The sequence below is a fragment of the Acanthochromis polyacanthus genome, chromosome 3, assembly GCF_021347895.1.
Source record: "Acanthochromis polyacanthus isolate Apoly-LR-REF ecotype Palm Island chromosome 3, KAUST_Apoly_ChrSc, whole genome shotgun sequence".
NCBI classification, from domain to species: Eukaryota; Metazoa; Chordata; class Actinopteri; family Pomacentridae; genus Acanthochromis; species Acanthochromis polyacanthus.
Genome location: NC_067115.1, coordinates 3,381,937 through 3,399,927, shown reverse-complemented (window position 1 = coordinate 3,399,927; position 17,991 = coordinate 3,381,937). Strand labels below are relative to the sequence as shown.

Genomic DNA, 17,991 nt, shown 5'->3' with positions numbered 1-17,991 from the left:
CTTCTCTTACTGGATAAGTTTAAGGTGCATTATTGCATCTGTCATTTGGTTACTGGTACAAGTCACCTTGAAATAAAATGACCTTTACCTGACAAGATATTTTGGATGCATGATTCAAGATGTTCCTCTGCTGCCCTGCAGAATGTTGATGAAAAAGAAATTTAAGTTTGTTCATAATGCTTTGTAAAAAGACAATTCCTTAAACGTGAACTTTTTTGCACTAAAACAAAGGAAAAATCTGAAGCTGTTGTTATTTACAGGTTATTGCGACATGATTTCACTGATCCAGTCCACATGAAATTGGGCTTCTAGAATCAACACCACGAGTGCCAGAGAATCTGTACAATTAAATCCCAACTTAAAACGTGTTTAGAATAGTGTGACTGTTGTAAATTGTAATCCATCCGCCTCACATCCACTTTGATCCTTTTCTTGGTCATTATTAGGATATTATCCCTGATGTTCTGCAATGTGCCAACAAATAAAATGAATTATTATTGTCATTATTATTACTGCAGACATTTTGATTTGTTTTAGCAGGATAGGCAATGGTATTACTAACTAAATTAACAAAGGCTGTGTTCTGCTCAGGCCAATCAAAAAGCCTTGTCAGAGTCACAATACACAGCACCATGTGAAGGAGTTCTTACTGCTAGTGATGACACCTTCCTCTGCTAAAGCAAGTGAAAAGTTCTGCTGTGACCCAATAAAAGCTCCATTCAACAGCTGCTGTGCTTCTGGATAAACACTAAGACTAAAGTGTCCTGTGAAATAATGTGTGTCAGTAGAATTAGCCTATAAATTAGTGTGAGAACACCTCTTCCTGCTGTAGCTTCAGCTTCCTGTTTCAATATTGCACCACATCCCGCTCGCAACACCCACCCTCCCCCTTGCAACACCCCCCCCACCCCCCCACTTCTCTCACCTCCCCTCTTCCACCCTCAACTCAACCATGAGTTCCAATCAGGCCTGTAGTTCTTCGATGAGACCTGATGGGTGAGCAGACACCCAGAGGGAGGACGAGGGAGGCAGCTAGCGGTGGCTTTGTGCAGTGCAACCAGCAGCATTGGAGCATCCTACTACTGCAGGTTTCCACTAGGAGAGGCTGCAGTGCAGCTAAACAATTTCACAAATATCTGTCCCTTTTCTTTTTTTCCCCACACCTTTTTGTTAGGCTTTTTGGATTTTTTTTTGCAACTGTTACTTATGTTCTTTGTCTTTCCTACTATTAACATGCATTGTTTTAACAGTCAAAACTTTATTTAAAATGTAAATAAAACAACATATCTGTTGTATTAATAGAATGCAAACCTAGAAAAGTAAAACTACACAGGTAGTGTAACTGTGGAATCAATAAAGAAAACTATTTATTAAGTCTAAAGAACAGAATATTAGTGGATCAAACAGATACATTCTTAGCAACATTCACTTTCAGATAAATTACAAGTGAAAAATAGTAAAGTTTACAGTGCACACCTCACTAAAAAAGGTAAACGCAAGGTCCATATCTGCTCAACTGCTTTAAAAAAATCTCTCTGTAATTGTGTGTAGCAAAAGCAAATCATCCACAGTATGGAAATGCACTGCTATAGGTTGCTCATTAAATAACAACTTAATTTTTTGTCTTTAAAATGCAAAACACTCATGAGCCCAACAGTGAAGAATCTAAAATCCCAACAAGGTTCAGAGTAAACAAAAAGGAAGTGATCAACAAGAAATATCTTATTAAATATTTCTGCACCCACGCAGGGAAACAGGTATCCCACAGTACTTTGACCATTGGTTTTATGTTCAGCACTTCACATAAAAACTGTGCGTGCATATCTGAAAGACTATACATTCATCTGGTCGTTATAAAATACTTACAATATTGCACGTTCATGTGTGATGTTAGTGTTGAAGTCATTTTGTAATCCTTTGTAAGAACGTGTGAATGAGTTCTGAGGTTAAAAACAGGCAGGATCAGATCAAGACACTTTGCATGCTTGTTTTCCTCGACGTCGACTCTTAAGACCTGTAAGAAGAAAACCAAAAGTAACATCATTATTAATAGGCACTGGTGAGGTGAAACTGTCAAGAAACCAACTTTCTTCATTAAGAACCCTTCTTTTTGACTCACTCTCATTGTCCCGTGCAGTGTTGACGGTCTGCTCAGACGGTGTCCTCCGGTCCAGTTTCGACGGTGTCCTCTTCCCTTTGGATGGAGATACCACAACCACCTCAAAACTATCCTCAATCTCATCAGTTCGATTTGTTTCTGTGGGTGAAGGGCACGCGCTGCTGTTTTCAGGCGGCTTAATAAAAGATTTCCCCTTAAACAATTTCTTCCATGTCAACCGCCCCTTTTTGTCCTGTTTGACTCCGTTTGCCTTTGAAAAGCTTTCACTTAGGGTTTCTGAGGGCGGTGGACCCATCCTCTCACTGCTGGTCAGTCGTGGCCTCTCCTGGTCCATCTCCCCGGGAATCTCAGCCAGCACTGAACCCCTCTTAGGTCCTCGCTCCTGCAGAGATCCTGGTGGACGTGGAACATCTCCAAACGCCAGAGCATATTTGGGGTTGTAGTATTTGTGTGCAGGCACCTGGATGTCAGGATTCGGTGAATCCCCTAAGCTAACCTGGAAGCGGGATGTGGTTGCTGGTAATGGGGGGCGCTTGGATCCCACTTTGGAACGAATGGTGGTGGTCGTGTTAGCAGCCGGCGGGCTAACGTGAAACTCTTTGTAAAGGTCCAGCTTCTCAGAGATGGCATAGAGCTCTCGGAAGTCTCGGTCAAAGAAGTCAACCACCTGTCCTGTCATCACAGTGATCATGTTTCTGTCCATACGAGATGTACTCCAAGAGAAACTGGAACACGCAGAAGATTAACAACAGTTAGACGCTTCTTCATACTCATTGATCCATTAGTTTTACAGCAAATGCTAAAAGTTTTAGTGCTGTAGCCATTCATCAAACAGACTTAGGTCACATTTTGTAACATTAGCCATTTTTGTATTAGTAATAGTTCCTATCTTTGTGTTTTGTTATGGAAGAAATATGACATTATTTGCTAAGTTTGTCTATCTGTTCGCCCCAGACTGAAGTATCATAACTGCTAACTCTACTTCCACTGAATTTTGTCCTGACTGGGGGTTTGATATTAACCGCTAACCGAAATTTGATCCAAATAATCAGGATGAAATGCAATAATGTCTGTGGTCCACTGGCATTTCCTCCAATGCTATTATCAGGTCAAACACATTTTTTGATTCAGCACTCCTGTTGCTGAGCAAAACTGCTGACACTCATCAAACTCAGCTGTGAGTTCACTACCAATGAGCAAAAGCTAGCATGCTAATGTGCTAAACCATGATGGTACGAGTAGTCAGACAATCACACAAAGCCAAGATTCATTAGGTAGTAAAATCCAGCAGAAGTAATTTCATTTAGTGATCTGAAACCTTGCTAATCATAACTAACAGCACACAGCTGTGTGTATACACAAATACTGGAGGTAAAATTTGCATCATATCCGTCTGTAAACTGACAGAGAATTTCACTTTGGGTAACTGCTGCAACTTTAGGCATCTCCAAATAATTCTGGCTAACTTAAAGCGCGTGTGTGATCATTTTTTCCATCACTCAGTCTTTTTAACGACATCATTGAGTTAATCGCTGACATCTGATGTTCCAGAACTCAGCAATTAAATGTCCTCACAAAGCATTACCACTGATAAAAGCAGATAAACTGGTTTGTTCAAAGTGCATTCTGACCAAACAAACATCCCAGCTGAGGATGAACAGGTGTGATATGTTGGACTGTGATACAATATGACATCAGGAAATTTCTTAATCCTACACATAGAGGCTAAAATATTCACTTAATTTCTGAAATCATTGTCTTTGTTATAAATAATTATGCAAGAACAACATTTGGGACACACATATGCTCTCTTTCCTCACAGCAGTAAAATTCATACCAACACACACACAAACCTCACCTGTAGGAGCCAAACATGACTTTGTCTCCATCTACCAGCATGTATTTATTGCAGAGTGACCCTGGGAGTCTGCCGAAGGACAACCCAAAGCCAATGCCCTGAAGCGTTCTGGCCCTGATATTCTGCAAACAACAAAGGGTAACAGTCAGGCCATAAAAAAGGAAAACAACACAGTTAAGAGAGTAGAAATTCACCAATGCTAAAACAGTCGATAGTTTCAATTTTAAAACCACAGTTCAACTATGCCTCCTACTGGCTGCCAATGGCTCAGCAGCATTACCAAGTATGTACATCACAGTTCTCAATCATCACAAACAGGTCAGTCAGTATTTATTTAAATAATGGATCTAGCCTCTCTCCTTATGGTGAAACGTACTTGAAATTATTTTTAGAATATAAAAGTGCTTTCTTACCCGGAGATGCTGTGCTCCAATCTGCAGTCTGAAGCACATATCCAGGAAGTGTGGCACACCTTGTTCATCCAACAAGATGTAAATGGGCACGGAGCGACGCCAAGCTGCATCCATCAGGTCCTGCAGTATTTGGATGTCTGTGATCAGGTCCATCACTATGGCTATCACCTGCAAAAGATGAGTCGTCAAGTCGAACGCAACAAGAACGGATATGCTTTGGTGGAAACATGTAGGGGCATGGATAAGCATTAGGTGATAAAATTTAGTTGAAGCTATACTGAAACACTGAAAGAAACAAGTGGTAGAGTGTTCATCTGTTTAGTGTTAAAATGAACCGGAAATGCAAAACACTGGATGAAAAGAAGCATGTACACACACACACAGCATCATCACAGCAAAACTGACGCAAACAGAGCCCAACGCATCATTAACACAGCGGCAGAGAAGAAAAGTGTGGCGTGAGAAACCGGAATGTCAGCTTAGGCTCACTGCTCGGCGTCTCATCCACGCTACCTTTCAATAAGAAAAGAACAAACAATACACCACTTAAAGGCAGAATGCCTCCCAGAGAGCCAACAAAGAACCATGAGGTGAAGCTAATCTGCCCAACTGAAGCACTTTGCCACCTGCTAATACTCTAACCTTGAAGGTGCTGTAGAGCCTCATGGAAAAGCCTTCGCTGCAGGTCATACAAGAGTAGCGAGAGCCTCTGTTTTATCCCTGTGCTGTGTTCCAGCCTGAGCTGACAGATCATGCAGATAAAGCTTTACAACAACAAAAGGAGATCAGCTGAGGAATTTCAGACTTAAATGCGTCTCTGTCTTAAGAAATGCTCCAGTAAAGATTTTGCTTATCCCTCTGGCAGCGCTGGGATTAGCAGAGGTTTACACATCACTTTTACCAAATAAAGGAATTCCTTCGAACCGGTGGTTGTGTGTGTAGGCTAAAAAAGACTAAATGCTTTGTGTGACTGTTAAAAATCACTACTGAATACAAAAATGACTGGGATTACTAGGTCAACAGACAAATAAGAAGAAACGAGCAGTACGGACTGCAAGTGGTTGGATGCACTGTACACCAGCATTGTAGATGTACGACTAATCATGTACTGAAGTTAACTACAATAAGTTTAAACAAGACAATATCTAAAACTGTAACGCCCACTAAACGCACCAGTCTAGCAACAGATTTCATTACAACTAAAGTAAAAGATGATTAAAGGCCTACTAATCATTCTGTAGCCATTAGATCCTCATTATTAGTGGGGCTAATGCTGAATTCAGAAAATACCTGATAACTATCTATAACTATCCCATACAGTGTGTATAATTATACAGTAGAACTTTGTGCATGCTAACGGAGACTCTGATGATAATTTACCACACATCACAATAAATCTTGTGTTTATTCAAACACATCAACACATTTTTTATTTATTTTTTGGTTTTTTTCCTTCTTCTTTTCTGGTTTCTTTCTTCCTGCCTCTTTGTTTCCCTGTCAGGTATGGCAAATTTATGTATATTTATCTCATCAACAAGTATTCAAACTAAATAAATTATTGAACATTATCAAGGGGAGTCTTATACTTATAAATTCCCCTTGGAAAAGCAAACTTGTGCGGCACAATGCAGCAGCCAGATCCCCATTCTGCCTGCTCTGTTGCTGGACAGGACAACAACAAAAAACAAACAAACACATCAACACGAGTGTTGTAACAGCATGACAAGTAAAACAGGATATCAACGCTTTACTACAGCAACAAAATGAAAAAAACCTCATTCCTCAATCGATTTGAATTTTATTGATCTGCAGTAAGGAAATCACAACAAACCATTTCAATGTTTCTGTTGTTCTTAATGTCAAGTTTGTCTTCTCCTCCTTTTAGTACCCGAGTTGGGATGGAACATGCACTATTTGCACCAAACACACATCAGAAAGAAGCAGCCGGCTCACTTTGGTCCATAAACTTAATGCTCACACCGTGCTCCTCTTCAGCCACCACTTACTCTCATACATATGGGCTACAATGCTCAAGTGGTACATTAATATATTTAATCAGTGCTTAGTTTAAAAATAGCAATAACAATAATAGACTTGCTAAATATTGAATCCAGTAACCTGTTAAGTCAATAATCGATCGACCACCGGTCTGTTGAAGTCAAATTATGTAGACCAGCACTTTTATTCCCTGCAGCGTAACAACAGACACTCTATGAAGCAGCACCGTAAACTGAAGTTTATAGTATAACAACAGCCAAAGCCACAGTCGTGTATCAGGTCTATACTGTCAAAGATCAAGTGGGGACAAACAGAACACAGGAGGTCCTTTCAAACATGCAGGGAAACGTTTAGTCGAGGGTGCAGATTTGGGAAATGTGTGTTACTCAACTGGTTCTTTGAAAAGCAAAGTGGTGGAAAAAGTATCCCTTTAAATTTGAAACAAATGGTCCTCTGTAAGGCAGAAAAGACCCGCTGTTTCCACCCAGAGTCTCACTGAGGAAAAATGCTGAGTGGGCCTGTGAGGATAACAACAGAGATACAGGCTGAGACTTGTGGACAGCAGACAGAACTGGATCATCACTGTCAAGTTAAATGAGAAGAAAAAACCCCAGATGAGGACAAATGTCATATCTATGCGCTAAGATGAATACAGTTCCTGGAGAACTGGTTGCTCTACATGTGTTTGTCTGTTGAAGAGGAGCTGCTTGACTTTCTGATACGTCAAAACAAAGCTGGTTGTTTTGTTACATTCCTTCATGGACACCAAGCTAAACCAGCTGCTGTATATTTATGTCTGATTTTTTTTAAAACCAGGGTCAATATATGGAAAGCATAGCTGCCAGTTTTTATTCCTGGTTAGAAATGACCTGAAGGAGAAACAAACTAGTAAACAAAACACCCAGCTGACGTAAACCTGTATGACTAACATGACAAGGCAATAAAAGCAAGGTGGAACAACACACTGATTTGCATAAAGTAAATCACTAAACATATGAGGGAAAACAGCAGTCCGCCAACAGCACCAGTGATCTGGTTTCACCACTTAAAATGCCTAGGTACAGTAGGAACTGATTTGGAACCAGGAACAAAGGAAGGTGAGAGTGTAAGAATGTAAGCAGGCAAGAAAAAAAGCAAGAAAAACAAAACGATTAAAGAGAGGAATACAAAAAGTCAACATCAAATAAAAGCGAGTGAGGAGATAAGGGAACAGAAGAAGAAAGAAAGGGAGTTTGAAAAGAGAATTCTGGGGAAGTGCAAAGAGCAGTTGTGCAACAACGCCAATTAAAAAAACCCTGAGTGAGTATTTGACACATGCTCCAGTTGTCCTCCCTGACCCAGTTTTAAAGAGGCATAATAAGGCAGGGTGAGCCCAGCAGAGCCTGTCACTGCTGCACTGTGAGCAAGCGGAACAGATGACTCAGCGCAGCTCCGGCAGTCTATGAGCAAACATTACAAGTGGCAACTCGGACCGACTTTGGGCTCTCTGTTGCTGTGTGAGGGGTATTAATCACTCCAACACTCACGCTTCCTGGGCCTCATGCAGCCAAACAGAACGTAGGAGTCGGCTTTATAGCTGCTACAACATACGAACTACATGATCAAAAGTGTCTGGACACCAGTATCCACTCCTTCTGTGGTGCTGCGTTCCACGGCTTCAGCCCTGTTACAATAAAAGGATACTTAGAGTACACAACATAATGATAAGGTAAAACAGCAGTGTAGCTTGATCGCAATGTTCAGCCTCAACTGACTTGTTATTCCACATAGTAACAATAATAATATATTGATTTTTAATCTCCACTATTGTTGTGGCATTTTTTCCTGATCAAAGGTTTTCCAGCCTCTTATGGGTGCATATGGGTGTCTTGTTATCTTAGCAGTTTGCTAACTTTCATCAATCATGCCATCAAACTTTCCTTTGACGTGTACTTTGAACAAATCTGCCTGAGTGTTTCCTCGTCAAGCTTGTGGTTTAATTACTGCAATTCCAAGAAAACCCCCTGAAGCTACTTTTCTATGCCCCACCAGCTGAGGACAGGCCAAATCAAAGATATGCGACACTGAGTTTCCTGATAATACCAGGTTTCCTGTTCAGTGATAGCAGTGTACTGTGAAAGCATTGAGCCGAATGGAATTTCAAGCTTTGAACAAGTTCTAAAAGCTTGGTACATTCCCGTAAATGGCGAAACAGAAAACAAAACTGCATTCTCACAAAGCGTCGCACACTCGATCTCAATTTCTCACACTGTATTCTTGAAAAAAGATTTTTCCTCCATTTTATTTTGAACAAATTGTTGTCATCATACATCATCTAGAGCAGATCACTAATAATCTGAGGCTAGAAAAGGACATAGGGGAAGGATATTGGGAAAAATGGACCCTTTTCTTAGCCCAGTAACTTCAAAAATTGTATCTGCTTAAACCAGCCTAAAACACATTTATACTGTGTGAGATTGCATATATATTTATTTTCCTAGGGAAGCTGTGACTCCCTCACCTTGCTGTTTGTGTTACGCATGTGTAACCACATTTGTAGTAAAAATAAGAAAAATAAAGTTAAAAAAATGTTGTCATCACAAAAAAATCCTGAAAGGTTATTTTTTTAAAATGAAAATAATAATAATAATCATAAAAATGGCATTCCTCTTTCACATTAGGTCAAATCCTGGTCATCACCACACCTTGTTCTACTTTCCTACCTCACCTGTGGATTGTTTTGGTTTTTTTTAATAAAACGGTTTATTTTTTGGTGTTTTCAGTGTTTAGTTCATTATTTTCATTATGATGAAATAACAGAATAATAAACCCAGCTTAGCTACTGTTAGGTCATTGTTAATTGGCTATCAATAAAGCAATACTGACATTTTGCAGTTGTTAATAGGTATCATGCCAGCTCTCCGGACCCTGACCCTCCTCTTCCTCCTCACCTTGTTGGCCTCCTGGATGAGCCGCCTCACCACCTCCTTGATGTGGGGTCCGTTGTCTTTGGGCGGGTGTGTGTGCACGGCCACCCGGGTCACCCCCTTGAACAACCCCCCGCTGGGCCAGCCGATATCCAGCGACGGCACCTCAGTGTCCGACATCTGGGGCCAGTAGGTGGAATGGACCCCCGAATCCGCGTCGGTGCCGGCGGCGGCTCCCTGCTTCGGGGACGCTGCGCTGCTGCCGCCGCCGCTGCTGTCATTCCCGGAGTCGTAGCGTTTGAAAGAGGTCAGGAAGAGTTTGACCTCCCTGGCAGACAGGAAATCTTTCATGTTGTCTTCTTTGAGTCGTGTTTTGAAGGCGCCATCGCCATTCCTGAGCAGCTCCTCGATGGCCACGCGTTGCTCCTCGCTGTAGTAGAACTCCGGTCTGGTCTCCGGGACTTTGGCTCCGATGTGGCCGTCCTCCATGCACATGAGCTGGGATTCGGCCATGGTCGGCTGTCTCCCTCCCTGGAGCTCAGGAACCCTCTAATGCCAGGAGGAGAAGTTACCTGCCTGCTGATGTGTCACTGCACAGGTAAAAATAAAACCGGGGAAGTTTTATTTTACCTGACCGGGAGGGACAGAGGTGGGGCTCAGAGATCATGATGCCTTCAAGTGCCAGAGGAATAAAGAGCATCTACTAGAGTGTAGGCATGACTACACTTACTCATTGACAGTCAGTCTGTTGTTCTGTTGATGTTGCTTGACACAGAATACTTATTAGTGTTTCCTGTAACATTTTATATATGATTAAGATGTAGCTTTCATTGCCATTTCTGGTAATTCTGCCATATAGTCATAATAAAATACATAACCAGATAACTTCACATATACATATAATGAATCATTTTAAAAATAGAATGTTAAGATTTAGGATATACCTATGCTATGTATAGTTATGAAATATTCTCCAAAGTGCAGTTCATTCATGTAGCTAAATATTCTTTGTGTTCTAGTATCTTTGTGTTCTTCCGTTTTTCTTATATTGTATATATTGTATGAGTGTATACCTCATCTCTTTAACTTGTAGTTGTCTTTTCTCGCTTTTCTTACTGCCACTTTTCTGCTGTGACATTGCTAATTTCCCCTTGTGGCTTATTTACCAATGAGAGTGGCCAATTTACAGTTGGAACCTGAATGCAGCAAACGTTTGAGGGCTGTTTCTGTGGAAACTCTTCCACTCTCCGGGAAACATGTAGAGCTGTTGGAAGTTTCTCTTTCCCTCCCAGCCCACCCCCCGTTTATGTTGCGAAAACACACCAGCCCGAGCAATAAACTGAGCAAACAGATGAATTCTATGCAGGCCAAACAAGACAAGCCTTGTCATTTGCCCTAAGGAATGTATCACACATCCTATATTTATTCTGACAAAATCTTCACAAACCCTCTGTATACTCTTGGCAGCGTGAATATAAACTAATAAATGTGTGTTTAGTAGTAAGTATACAAACATATGACAGTATATGAGTGTTTTCTTGTACTTTTAATCTTTCAGTGTTTCAAAAACATTTTCTTCCTGTGCAGACGTGATCACACACCAGTGAATCATCCAGATGGTTTAATTATTACATTTTTGCACAACCCCTTTGTTCTCTGGAGACTGACCAATTGGTAATGACTGTGCAGGTTCTTAAACTACAGTAATAAAAATTGGACCTTGGTAGATTGTTGTCCCATATTGTAGACTGATTTGTTGTGGTTTGTATTCTATATTACTGGCATGTTATTGCTGATGTGTGAGCAGGGTTGGCAGAGTTTTATAATCTGAGTTTTTTTTTTTCCCCATAACATTGCATCATAGTTTGTCAGCTGATCATATGTTTTGCTTTTAAATCCACAATCGGAACAGTAAAAACAACAGCAAAGTATCAAAAGTTATTGTGCAAATGTAGACATTTTTCTTTAAATAAAAGTTTATCATGTCACTGATCACTGTCTTCACTGCTTGGCTTTCATGGTTGTAAGGAGAAGAGCCATTTAAGTTCACATACTGCAGTCAGTTTGAACTTCATAGATACATAAATCCAAATAAAAGACATAGACTTTGGTGGATGTTGCAGTTTATGCCATATATATATATTAGCACATCACTGATGATGTATAAACAACACTGTAACGTTGTCCAGACTGCAAAAATAGCCTAATTTACATTAATTCATTGGACCACATTATGTTGCTTTAACAAGAAACCAAAGCTATGCCTTCCATGATGGGAAATCCCATGTGCAGCGTGTGTCTGCGTGCAACTAAACAAACAGGTTCATCTTCATTTTCATATTAGACGGCTGATGCCTTCTGCTGTGACACGATAACACTTTTGCTGCTACTTTCGAGTAGTGACTTGCTGTAAGTTTTGTAGTTCAGTCCCAAGAACCGGCAGTCGACATTAGTTTGAATAAAAACGTTGGGCTACATGTACATTTGTTTTCCTGTATGTTGCTCTCAGATGGGTTTGGTGTAGCTGAAAGGGAACAGGCCTGTTTTGTCCCCCAGCTGGCCTTTCCACCAGGCCTGGTCCGAGGACTCAAGGACCTCGATGATATCACCAGCGTTGAACTCCAGCTCGTCTGTCTCTTCTGCCTGGAAGTCGTACAGAGCTCTGACCTGCATCGTGGGGGAGGCTTTGAACTAGACACAAGGCAGACATACAGGATGAGACACAGACATGAATACTCCTATCTTCTACAAGACGATCCACCTCTCAGCTCAGCACTTTCAATGCTTTATTTTTCTGTGAACAGATTCTCAGACAGTGTCATGTATGGATTTAACTGGGCAGCTGAGTTAAAGTACAAAGTCTGAAGTTGTAAAGAAAAAAATGCTTAGTGAGGCTTCCATAACTGAAATCATTTGAATCCTGCTGTGTTGTTTTGATCCTTTAGCGCTACTTTTCACATTCTTGTCAGGTAGTTTTATGTATTCCGAGAAGGTGAAGGATGGCACACTTCTTTATGAGCTGAGGCAGTTATTTATTTTTAATGCTCATTAACCTGTTAGTCCCTAGAGCCCCCCGCCGGCGGGGGGCTCCAGGGACTAACAAATCTGCTCTTTCATTATCTTTTCTTAAAAAACTAGAAAACTATCAATCCACTCTTCTCGTGTCGAATGCTCTGATTGGCTGTTTAAATTTCTACTTTACATCCTGTACCCTTTACATATAAATAAAGGTCTGACAATAAAAATGGAATCAAATGTTTTTAAAAGTGTGATTTTTCAGTCGAGCCCTGGAACTAAGAGGTTCCAGAGATATAGCCTTTTTATTTATTTTTTTCATTTTTGAGCAGCTGCCTCAAAAACAGGGCTCAGGTACTAAAAGGTTAAACCCTTTTTGAAACTCTTTAGATTATGTCACGCTTAAAAAGCAGGGTTGTTTTTTTTTTGTCATTCTCAGAAGTTAGTGCAGCAGCTCAAACAGAAAGTTCAAAGATCAAACTACTGGGGCTAGATGACACACGCAGTTATTGTGTTCTAAATTGAGCAGATTTGTTGAGCCTTCTGCAAACACAAAGTAGTCGACATGTGTACACACAGTCATTCAAATGGACAGCAAGCACACACATATCAGTGTAACCAGTCACAAACACACACACAGACACACACACAGCATTACTGACTACCTGACGTGGTGCTTGGGACGGGACACGGTCACAAAGTGGGCGAGAGTCAGCAGGAGCAGGTAGATGTGGTAAACTATCTGAGCCTTCTCTTTGCTGCTGGGACATAGACATTTTACAAACACATGTCCTTTACTGCTGCATTCTTACACTACACATTTCTCAGCTTATATGACACCTTGACTGTTTTTGATTTGGTTTGAGCCCATCACTTAAGTTAGGTTTTGAATCATTGGTTCCCACCTTTGTTTGTGTCTCCTGCAGAAATATTTGTCTCTTTATGGAGATAGAGTTGCTTTTATAATATTCCACCAGCTGGTTGAGAGAAAGGAACTTTTCTGACCACAGGTAATACTGCCCTCTGCTGTCCTGCAGCACCTTGAAATGCTGCACATCTGTTGGATGTCTACAAGATGATAAGAGAACACTGTGATGCATTTTTAGTTGTTTCTTTGTAAATGTCTTTCTTTGCTATGATTTTTTTTTACCAAGGGCACATCTTTCTATGTTCATGCATTACATAAAAAGCCTTTAAAAAAATAAAATAAACAAGAAGTTTTACCAAACTTGGACCAGATGACCCCTGTGACCTTGAAAATGAGGTCACGGTCACCAAATTCGAACTTGACCTGTGTCTTAGTATGTTACACCTGTGTACAAACTATGGTGAGGCTACATCAATATTTTATCGAGTTATCGCACGGAAACCAAATTGTTACAGACAAACAAGCAACCAACCAACCAACCAACCAAGACCATGCAGCTCAAAACAATACCTTCTGGAAAACGCAGTTTTGCCGGGCGGTAATAAAGATATTGTTGGGTTTACTAAGCTTGTTAACCTGTAGTCCTTGCAAAAGAGCTACAATCCTACCATCAGCTAAAAGGACACAAGATGCACATGAGGTAGAGAAGAAAAGAACAGAGTGATTAAAGATGAAGAGAAAGCAGAACATAAAGACACTCAGAAAGCACCAAGCTAAACTAGGTTTGGGAGATTGGGATGACAGAAAGGCAGTGACATCACTGTCCACCCATGACACAAAGTTGCATCCTCAGTTAAAATGTTACAATAATCTATTATAGCAACATGAAATGTTTTGTCAGTTACTCAGAAGTTGTTCAATTTGTTCACTAGTACAAAAGATAAAAGTTAATATACAGAGAAAAAAGTGAAAAGAGAGATGAAAAAAGCTGAAAGGCACTTCATCTGGACATCCTCCAATGCATCCTTCAATTAAAAATGAATGGAAAAACTTATATTTAACTACAAATATATAAACAGAACCCCAAAGAATTTAAAGAACAGCTTTGTCAAACTTAATTGTGGGTATTTCAGTTTAGCAGTATACTAAGTTTTAGTGCCTAACAGTGTATTAAATTTGTACACATCAGGCTGAATGGGTACATTTTGCTGTGAGTCTGGGAGCTGCACATTCATCTCCATAAATCGCTCAGTCAAGATCAATGAGTAGGAAAATTAAAGCACTTTGAGGCGTCTTAAGTATGCTATTCAATGATCACTGTCAGATTGCTGCAAGCAGAGAAGTTTCTGAGAAAGAAAGTGTTGCTTTCGGCTGGAGGAAGTGGTGAGGACTAATCATGGCCTGTTCTTGGCCACAGCGATGTGACAGTGACAGAAAGAGATAGAGACAGATGTCTGAAACAACAAGGTAGAGGCATTAATGACAGGCACGAAGCACAAAAAGTTACTGTTTGTAGATGAGTTTTAAAAAGACCAGTTTTACCTGATTTAAACAAAACATCAGCATGAACCCTTTATTCTTGACAAATATTTAAACCACTATATGGTATTATTATTTTTAGAAAATGGTATATATGAATTGAGCTGTTTGCAGTTGCTTTATCAGTCAATATACAACTGTTAACTATTTGGAAATAGTAATCTTTTTTTCTTTTTTTAGCTCAGCATGGAAACACTGAATGCACCTTACGGAGATGGAGAATTCACCAGGGCCTGCATTTTGTCTGCCCCGTATGAGAAAGGCTCCCACAGGCTGAGACATCAGGCTCTGCTGGGCATCACTGCGACTGGCGTTTTCCTGGTACCAGCTGGAGTCATGCAGGGGAGAGGAAACAACAGAGGAGGGGGATAGAGAACAGAGGATGTTTAGGTAGGGACAAATTCATCATGGTGATGGAGGAGAGTGGAGGGAGGAGAGAGGTATATAGGAGGAAAGATAAAGGATGAAATATATATGCACTCTAAAAACACATGACCTAGACCTACCAACAAAACAACACAATGCATCAGGCTTTTGAGTTATGACAATTTGTAATATATATATATATATATATATATATATATATATATACATATATATATATACTGCTAACAAAAGAAAAATCAAAACTATTACACTGCTAAAAGCCTGCGAATGCACTTAGGAGAGAGTAAAGATTGATCAGCCATACATGTTTGTGGTGTTTTGCAAAAGCAGCACTCTCTCTGTATGCATTATTTCTTTCTTATTTAGTTTTTAAATCTAATGAGCAGTATCTCTATCTTTGGCTCTCATCTGGATGTCTTTCAATGCTACTTCATGATCTCATTCTTTCATTTGGATGGATTTGATGATTGTTAAAAAAGGCAGAGCAAAACCTGTATAACGTGCATTTTTAGTTTAGCTGTTTGTGATAGGGGCTGCACAGTGGAGTAGTGGTTAGCACTTTCGCCTTGCAGCAAGAAGATCCCCGGTTCAAATCCCGGGGTGGGCCTGGGATCTTTCTGCATGGAGTTTGCATGTTCTCCCTGTGCATGCGTGGGTTTTCTCCGGGTACTCCGGCTTCCTCCCACAGTCCAAAAATATGCTGAGGTTAATTGGTTACTCTAAATTGCCCGTAGGTGTGAATGTGAGTGTGATTGTGTGTCTGTATATGTAGTCCTGCGACAGACTGGTGACCTGTCCAGGGTGTCCCCTGCCTTCGCCCGAGTCAGCTGGAATAGACTCCAGCACCCCCCGCAACCCAAGTGAGGATAAAGCGGTGTATAGAGAATGGATGGATGGATGTGATAGTTTACCTGGGCAAGTGAATGTTGATGAAGTTTTTAGGGACAAAACCCTTGACTCTGTTAAGTTCTGCTTTGTACCAGTTCCCGGAGGTTTGCAGGATCTGACGCACACAAAACACATTCATTTGAAATTTATCCACAATAAAGTGAAAACAATACATTAATAGTTCCAAGTAAAGGTTCACAAGTACAACATGTGGTCATGTGGTCAGACTTGTCAATAGTTTGTGCTGCAGTGTTGCCAGTTGTGCATTTTACAAAATATAAAAATCTACTGTTTACAATAAACCTCTTTAACAAATCAGAATCTACAGTTCCAAACACAGCTGCAGATATATACTATGATTTTCCTGAAACCTTAAAAAAATATCAGCAAACTACCTCCTGGTTTCAGGTGCACGGTGAAAATTGTAAATCTTTTTTCTCAGGGTCATGATTAGCTATTTTAGCTGTCTGTGTTTGTGGTTCATCTCTGTCGAGGCAGGAGGTGTGAACAGTTGGCAGATTTTTTTTCTTTTCTCTTTCTTTCATTTCTTTCTCTTTCTTTTTCTCTTTTAGCTGTTTTGCTTCCTTCCTGTTTGTTGAGGTGTTAAGGTCACCTGCAAAGAAATGCGTGCTGTACAGTACAGCATGCATCAAACTGTCTGTTTATTTGGCAAAACTCATCTGTGATTCAAAAAAGCAACACGGCCATTTAAAAAGCTTATCTATTTAAACATGAGGAATAAACACAAATCAAATTGTACTCAAACCTTTTTCACTGTTCATACTGTTGTAATAACTGTAAACTGTAATGAATTCCTCTATTAAAGTCAGGGAAACCATAACTGATATTTCTAGAGCTTGATGATAAATTGCAAACCTAAAAGGTCAAAAACACAACTGGACCGAGAGAGGAGTGAAAATTGTTTTCACTGCTTGGATGAATATTGTGCCATTACTTTTAGTTGCTGAGTACATTTCTTGTATTTGTGCCTGCACCTCTGCATTCATTGTAATTATGGTGCAAGTGTGAAATGCACTTGAGCTAAAGTAGCAGGATGCAGTTTCAGAACACATTGTCATTATCAGCTACACAGAAACTATTGAAAAGTGTTGCAGAGAACAATAGCACAATGCAAATATGATTGGTATTTACACTATATGAATGTAGTGAATGCCCAGTTACTGAGGCGACACCGCTTAACATGAAAAAGCAGCAGCCATTATAAAAACACACCACATATGCTTTCATATAACCCAGGACCCCTCTCACCCAGGACACCACATGTTTAAACTGTTACCATCAGGCAGGCGGTACAGGTCAGTCACTGCAAGGACAAACCGGTTCAGAGACAGTTTCTACCCAACAGCAGTAAGGGTCCTGAACAAAGGCTAATAGCACGACCTTTGTTATAATATAACTACCTCATGTCATTCAATGCACCTAATATGGCAGCTATTTTGCACCTTATTTTTTTGCTACTATATCATTCCTCACACTGTTTTGCACTGACTGAAGGGCTTTTGCAATTTCCTTGTACTTGTTGCAATGACAAATAAAGTTCTATTCTATTCTATTCTATATCAAAAGCTTTTCAGAACGGTTATTGAAAACACAATATCTGCAGGAAGTGATGAGTGTTTGGTGTGTTTAACACCGTGTGTGTGTTCCTTGCCTTCAAGCAGTCTCCTTTGCGGAAACTGAGATCATCATCAGCTGTGGCTTGAAAGTCATACTTGGCTGTAGCTTCCATGGTAAAAGAGCTGAAATACAAAAGGAACAAAAGATAAAAAGAAGCTATGTGTGAGTTTACAAGTGAAAATGGTTAACAGATAAATAGGATGAGGAAACACTTGTAATATATGTAATTATGCAGCCATTTAAAACCTACAAAAAGCTGTTGTAACAGAGTTTCTTTAATCAGTTTTGTCCTCTGGAGCACATTTTATTACACTGCAGTCCAAAAGCACCGCAAAAAGGGGTGTTTGAGCTCCACAGTGGTG

The 17,991-nt window shown here is 40.2% G+C and overlaps 1 protein-coding gene across 1 annotated transcript; it reads right to left on the bottom strand.

Moving 5' to 3' along the window:
* Positions 1 to 1,343: 1,343 nt before the first annotated feature.
* On the bottom strand, positions 1,344 to 16,328 carry fam83fb (family with sequence similarity 83 member Fb). The gene is made up of 8 exons (XM_051946149.1): positions 16,015 to 16,328; positions 13,215 to 15,044; positions 12,975 to 13,067; positions 9,319 to 11,985; positions 4,391 to 4,558; positions 3,978 to 4,099; positions 2,120 to 2,844; positions 1,344 to 2,014 (listed from the first exon to the last, which is right to left on the bottom strand). The coding sequence occupies exons 4-8, from the start codon at positions 9,805 to 9,807 to the stop codon at positions 1,968 to 1,970; spliced, it is 1,551 nt and encodes a 516-aa protein (XP_051802109.1). The 5' UTR covers positions 9,808 to 11,985; positions 12,975 to 13,067; positions 13,215 to 15,044; positions 16,015 to 16,328; the 3' UTR covers positions 1,344 to 1,967.
* Between the last annotated feature and the right edge of the window lie 1,663 nt (positions 16,329 to 17,991).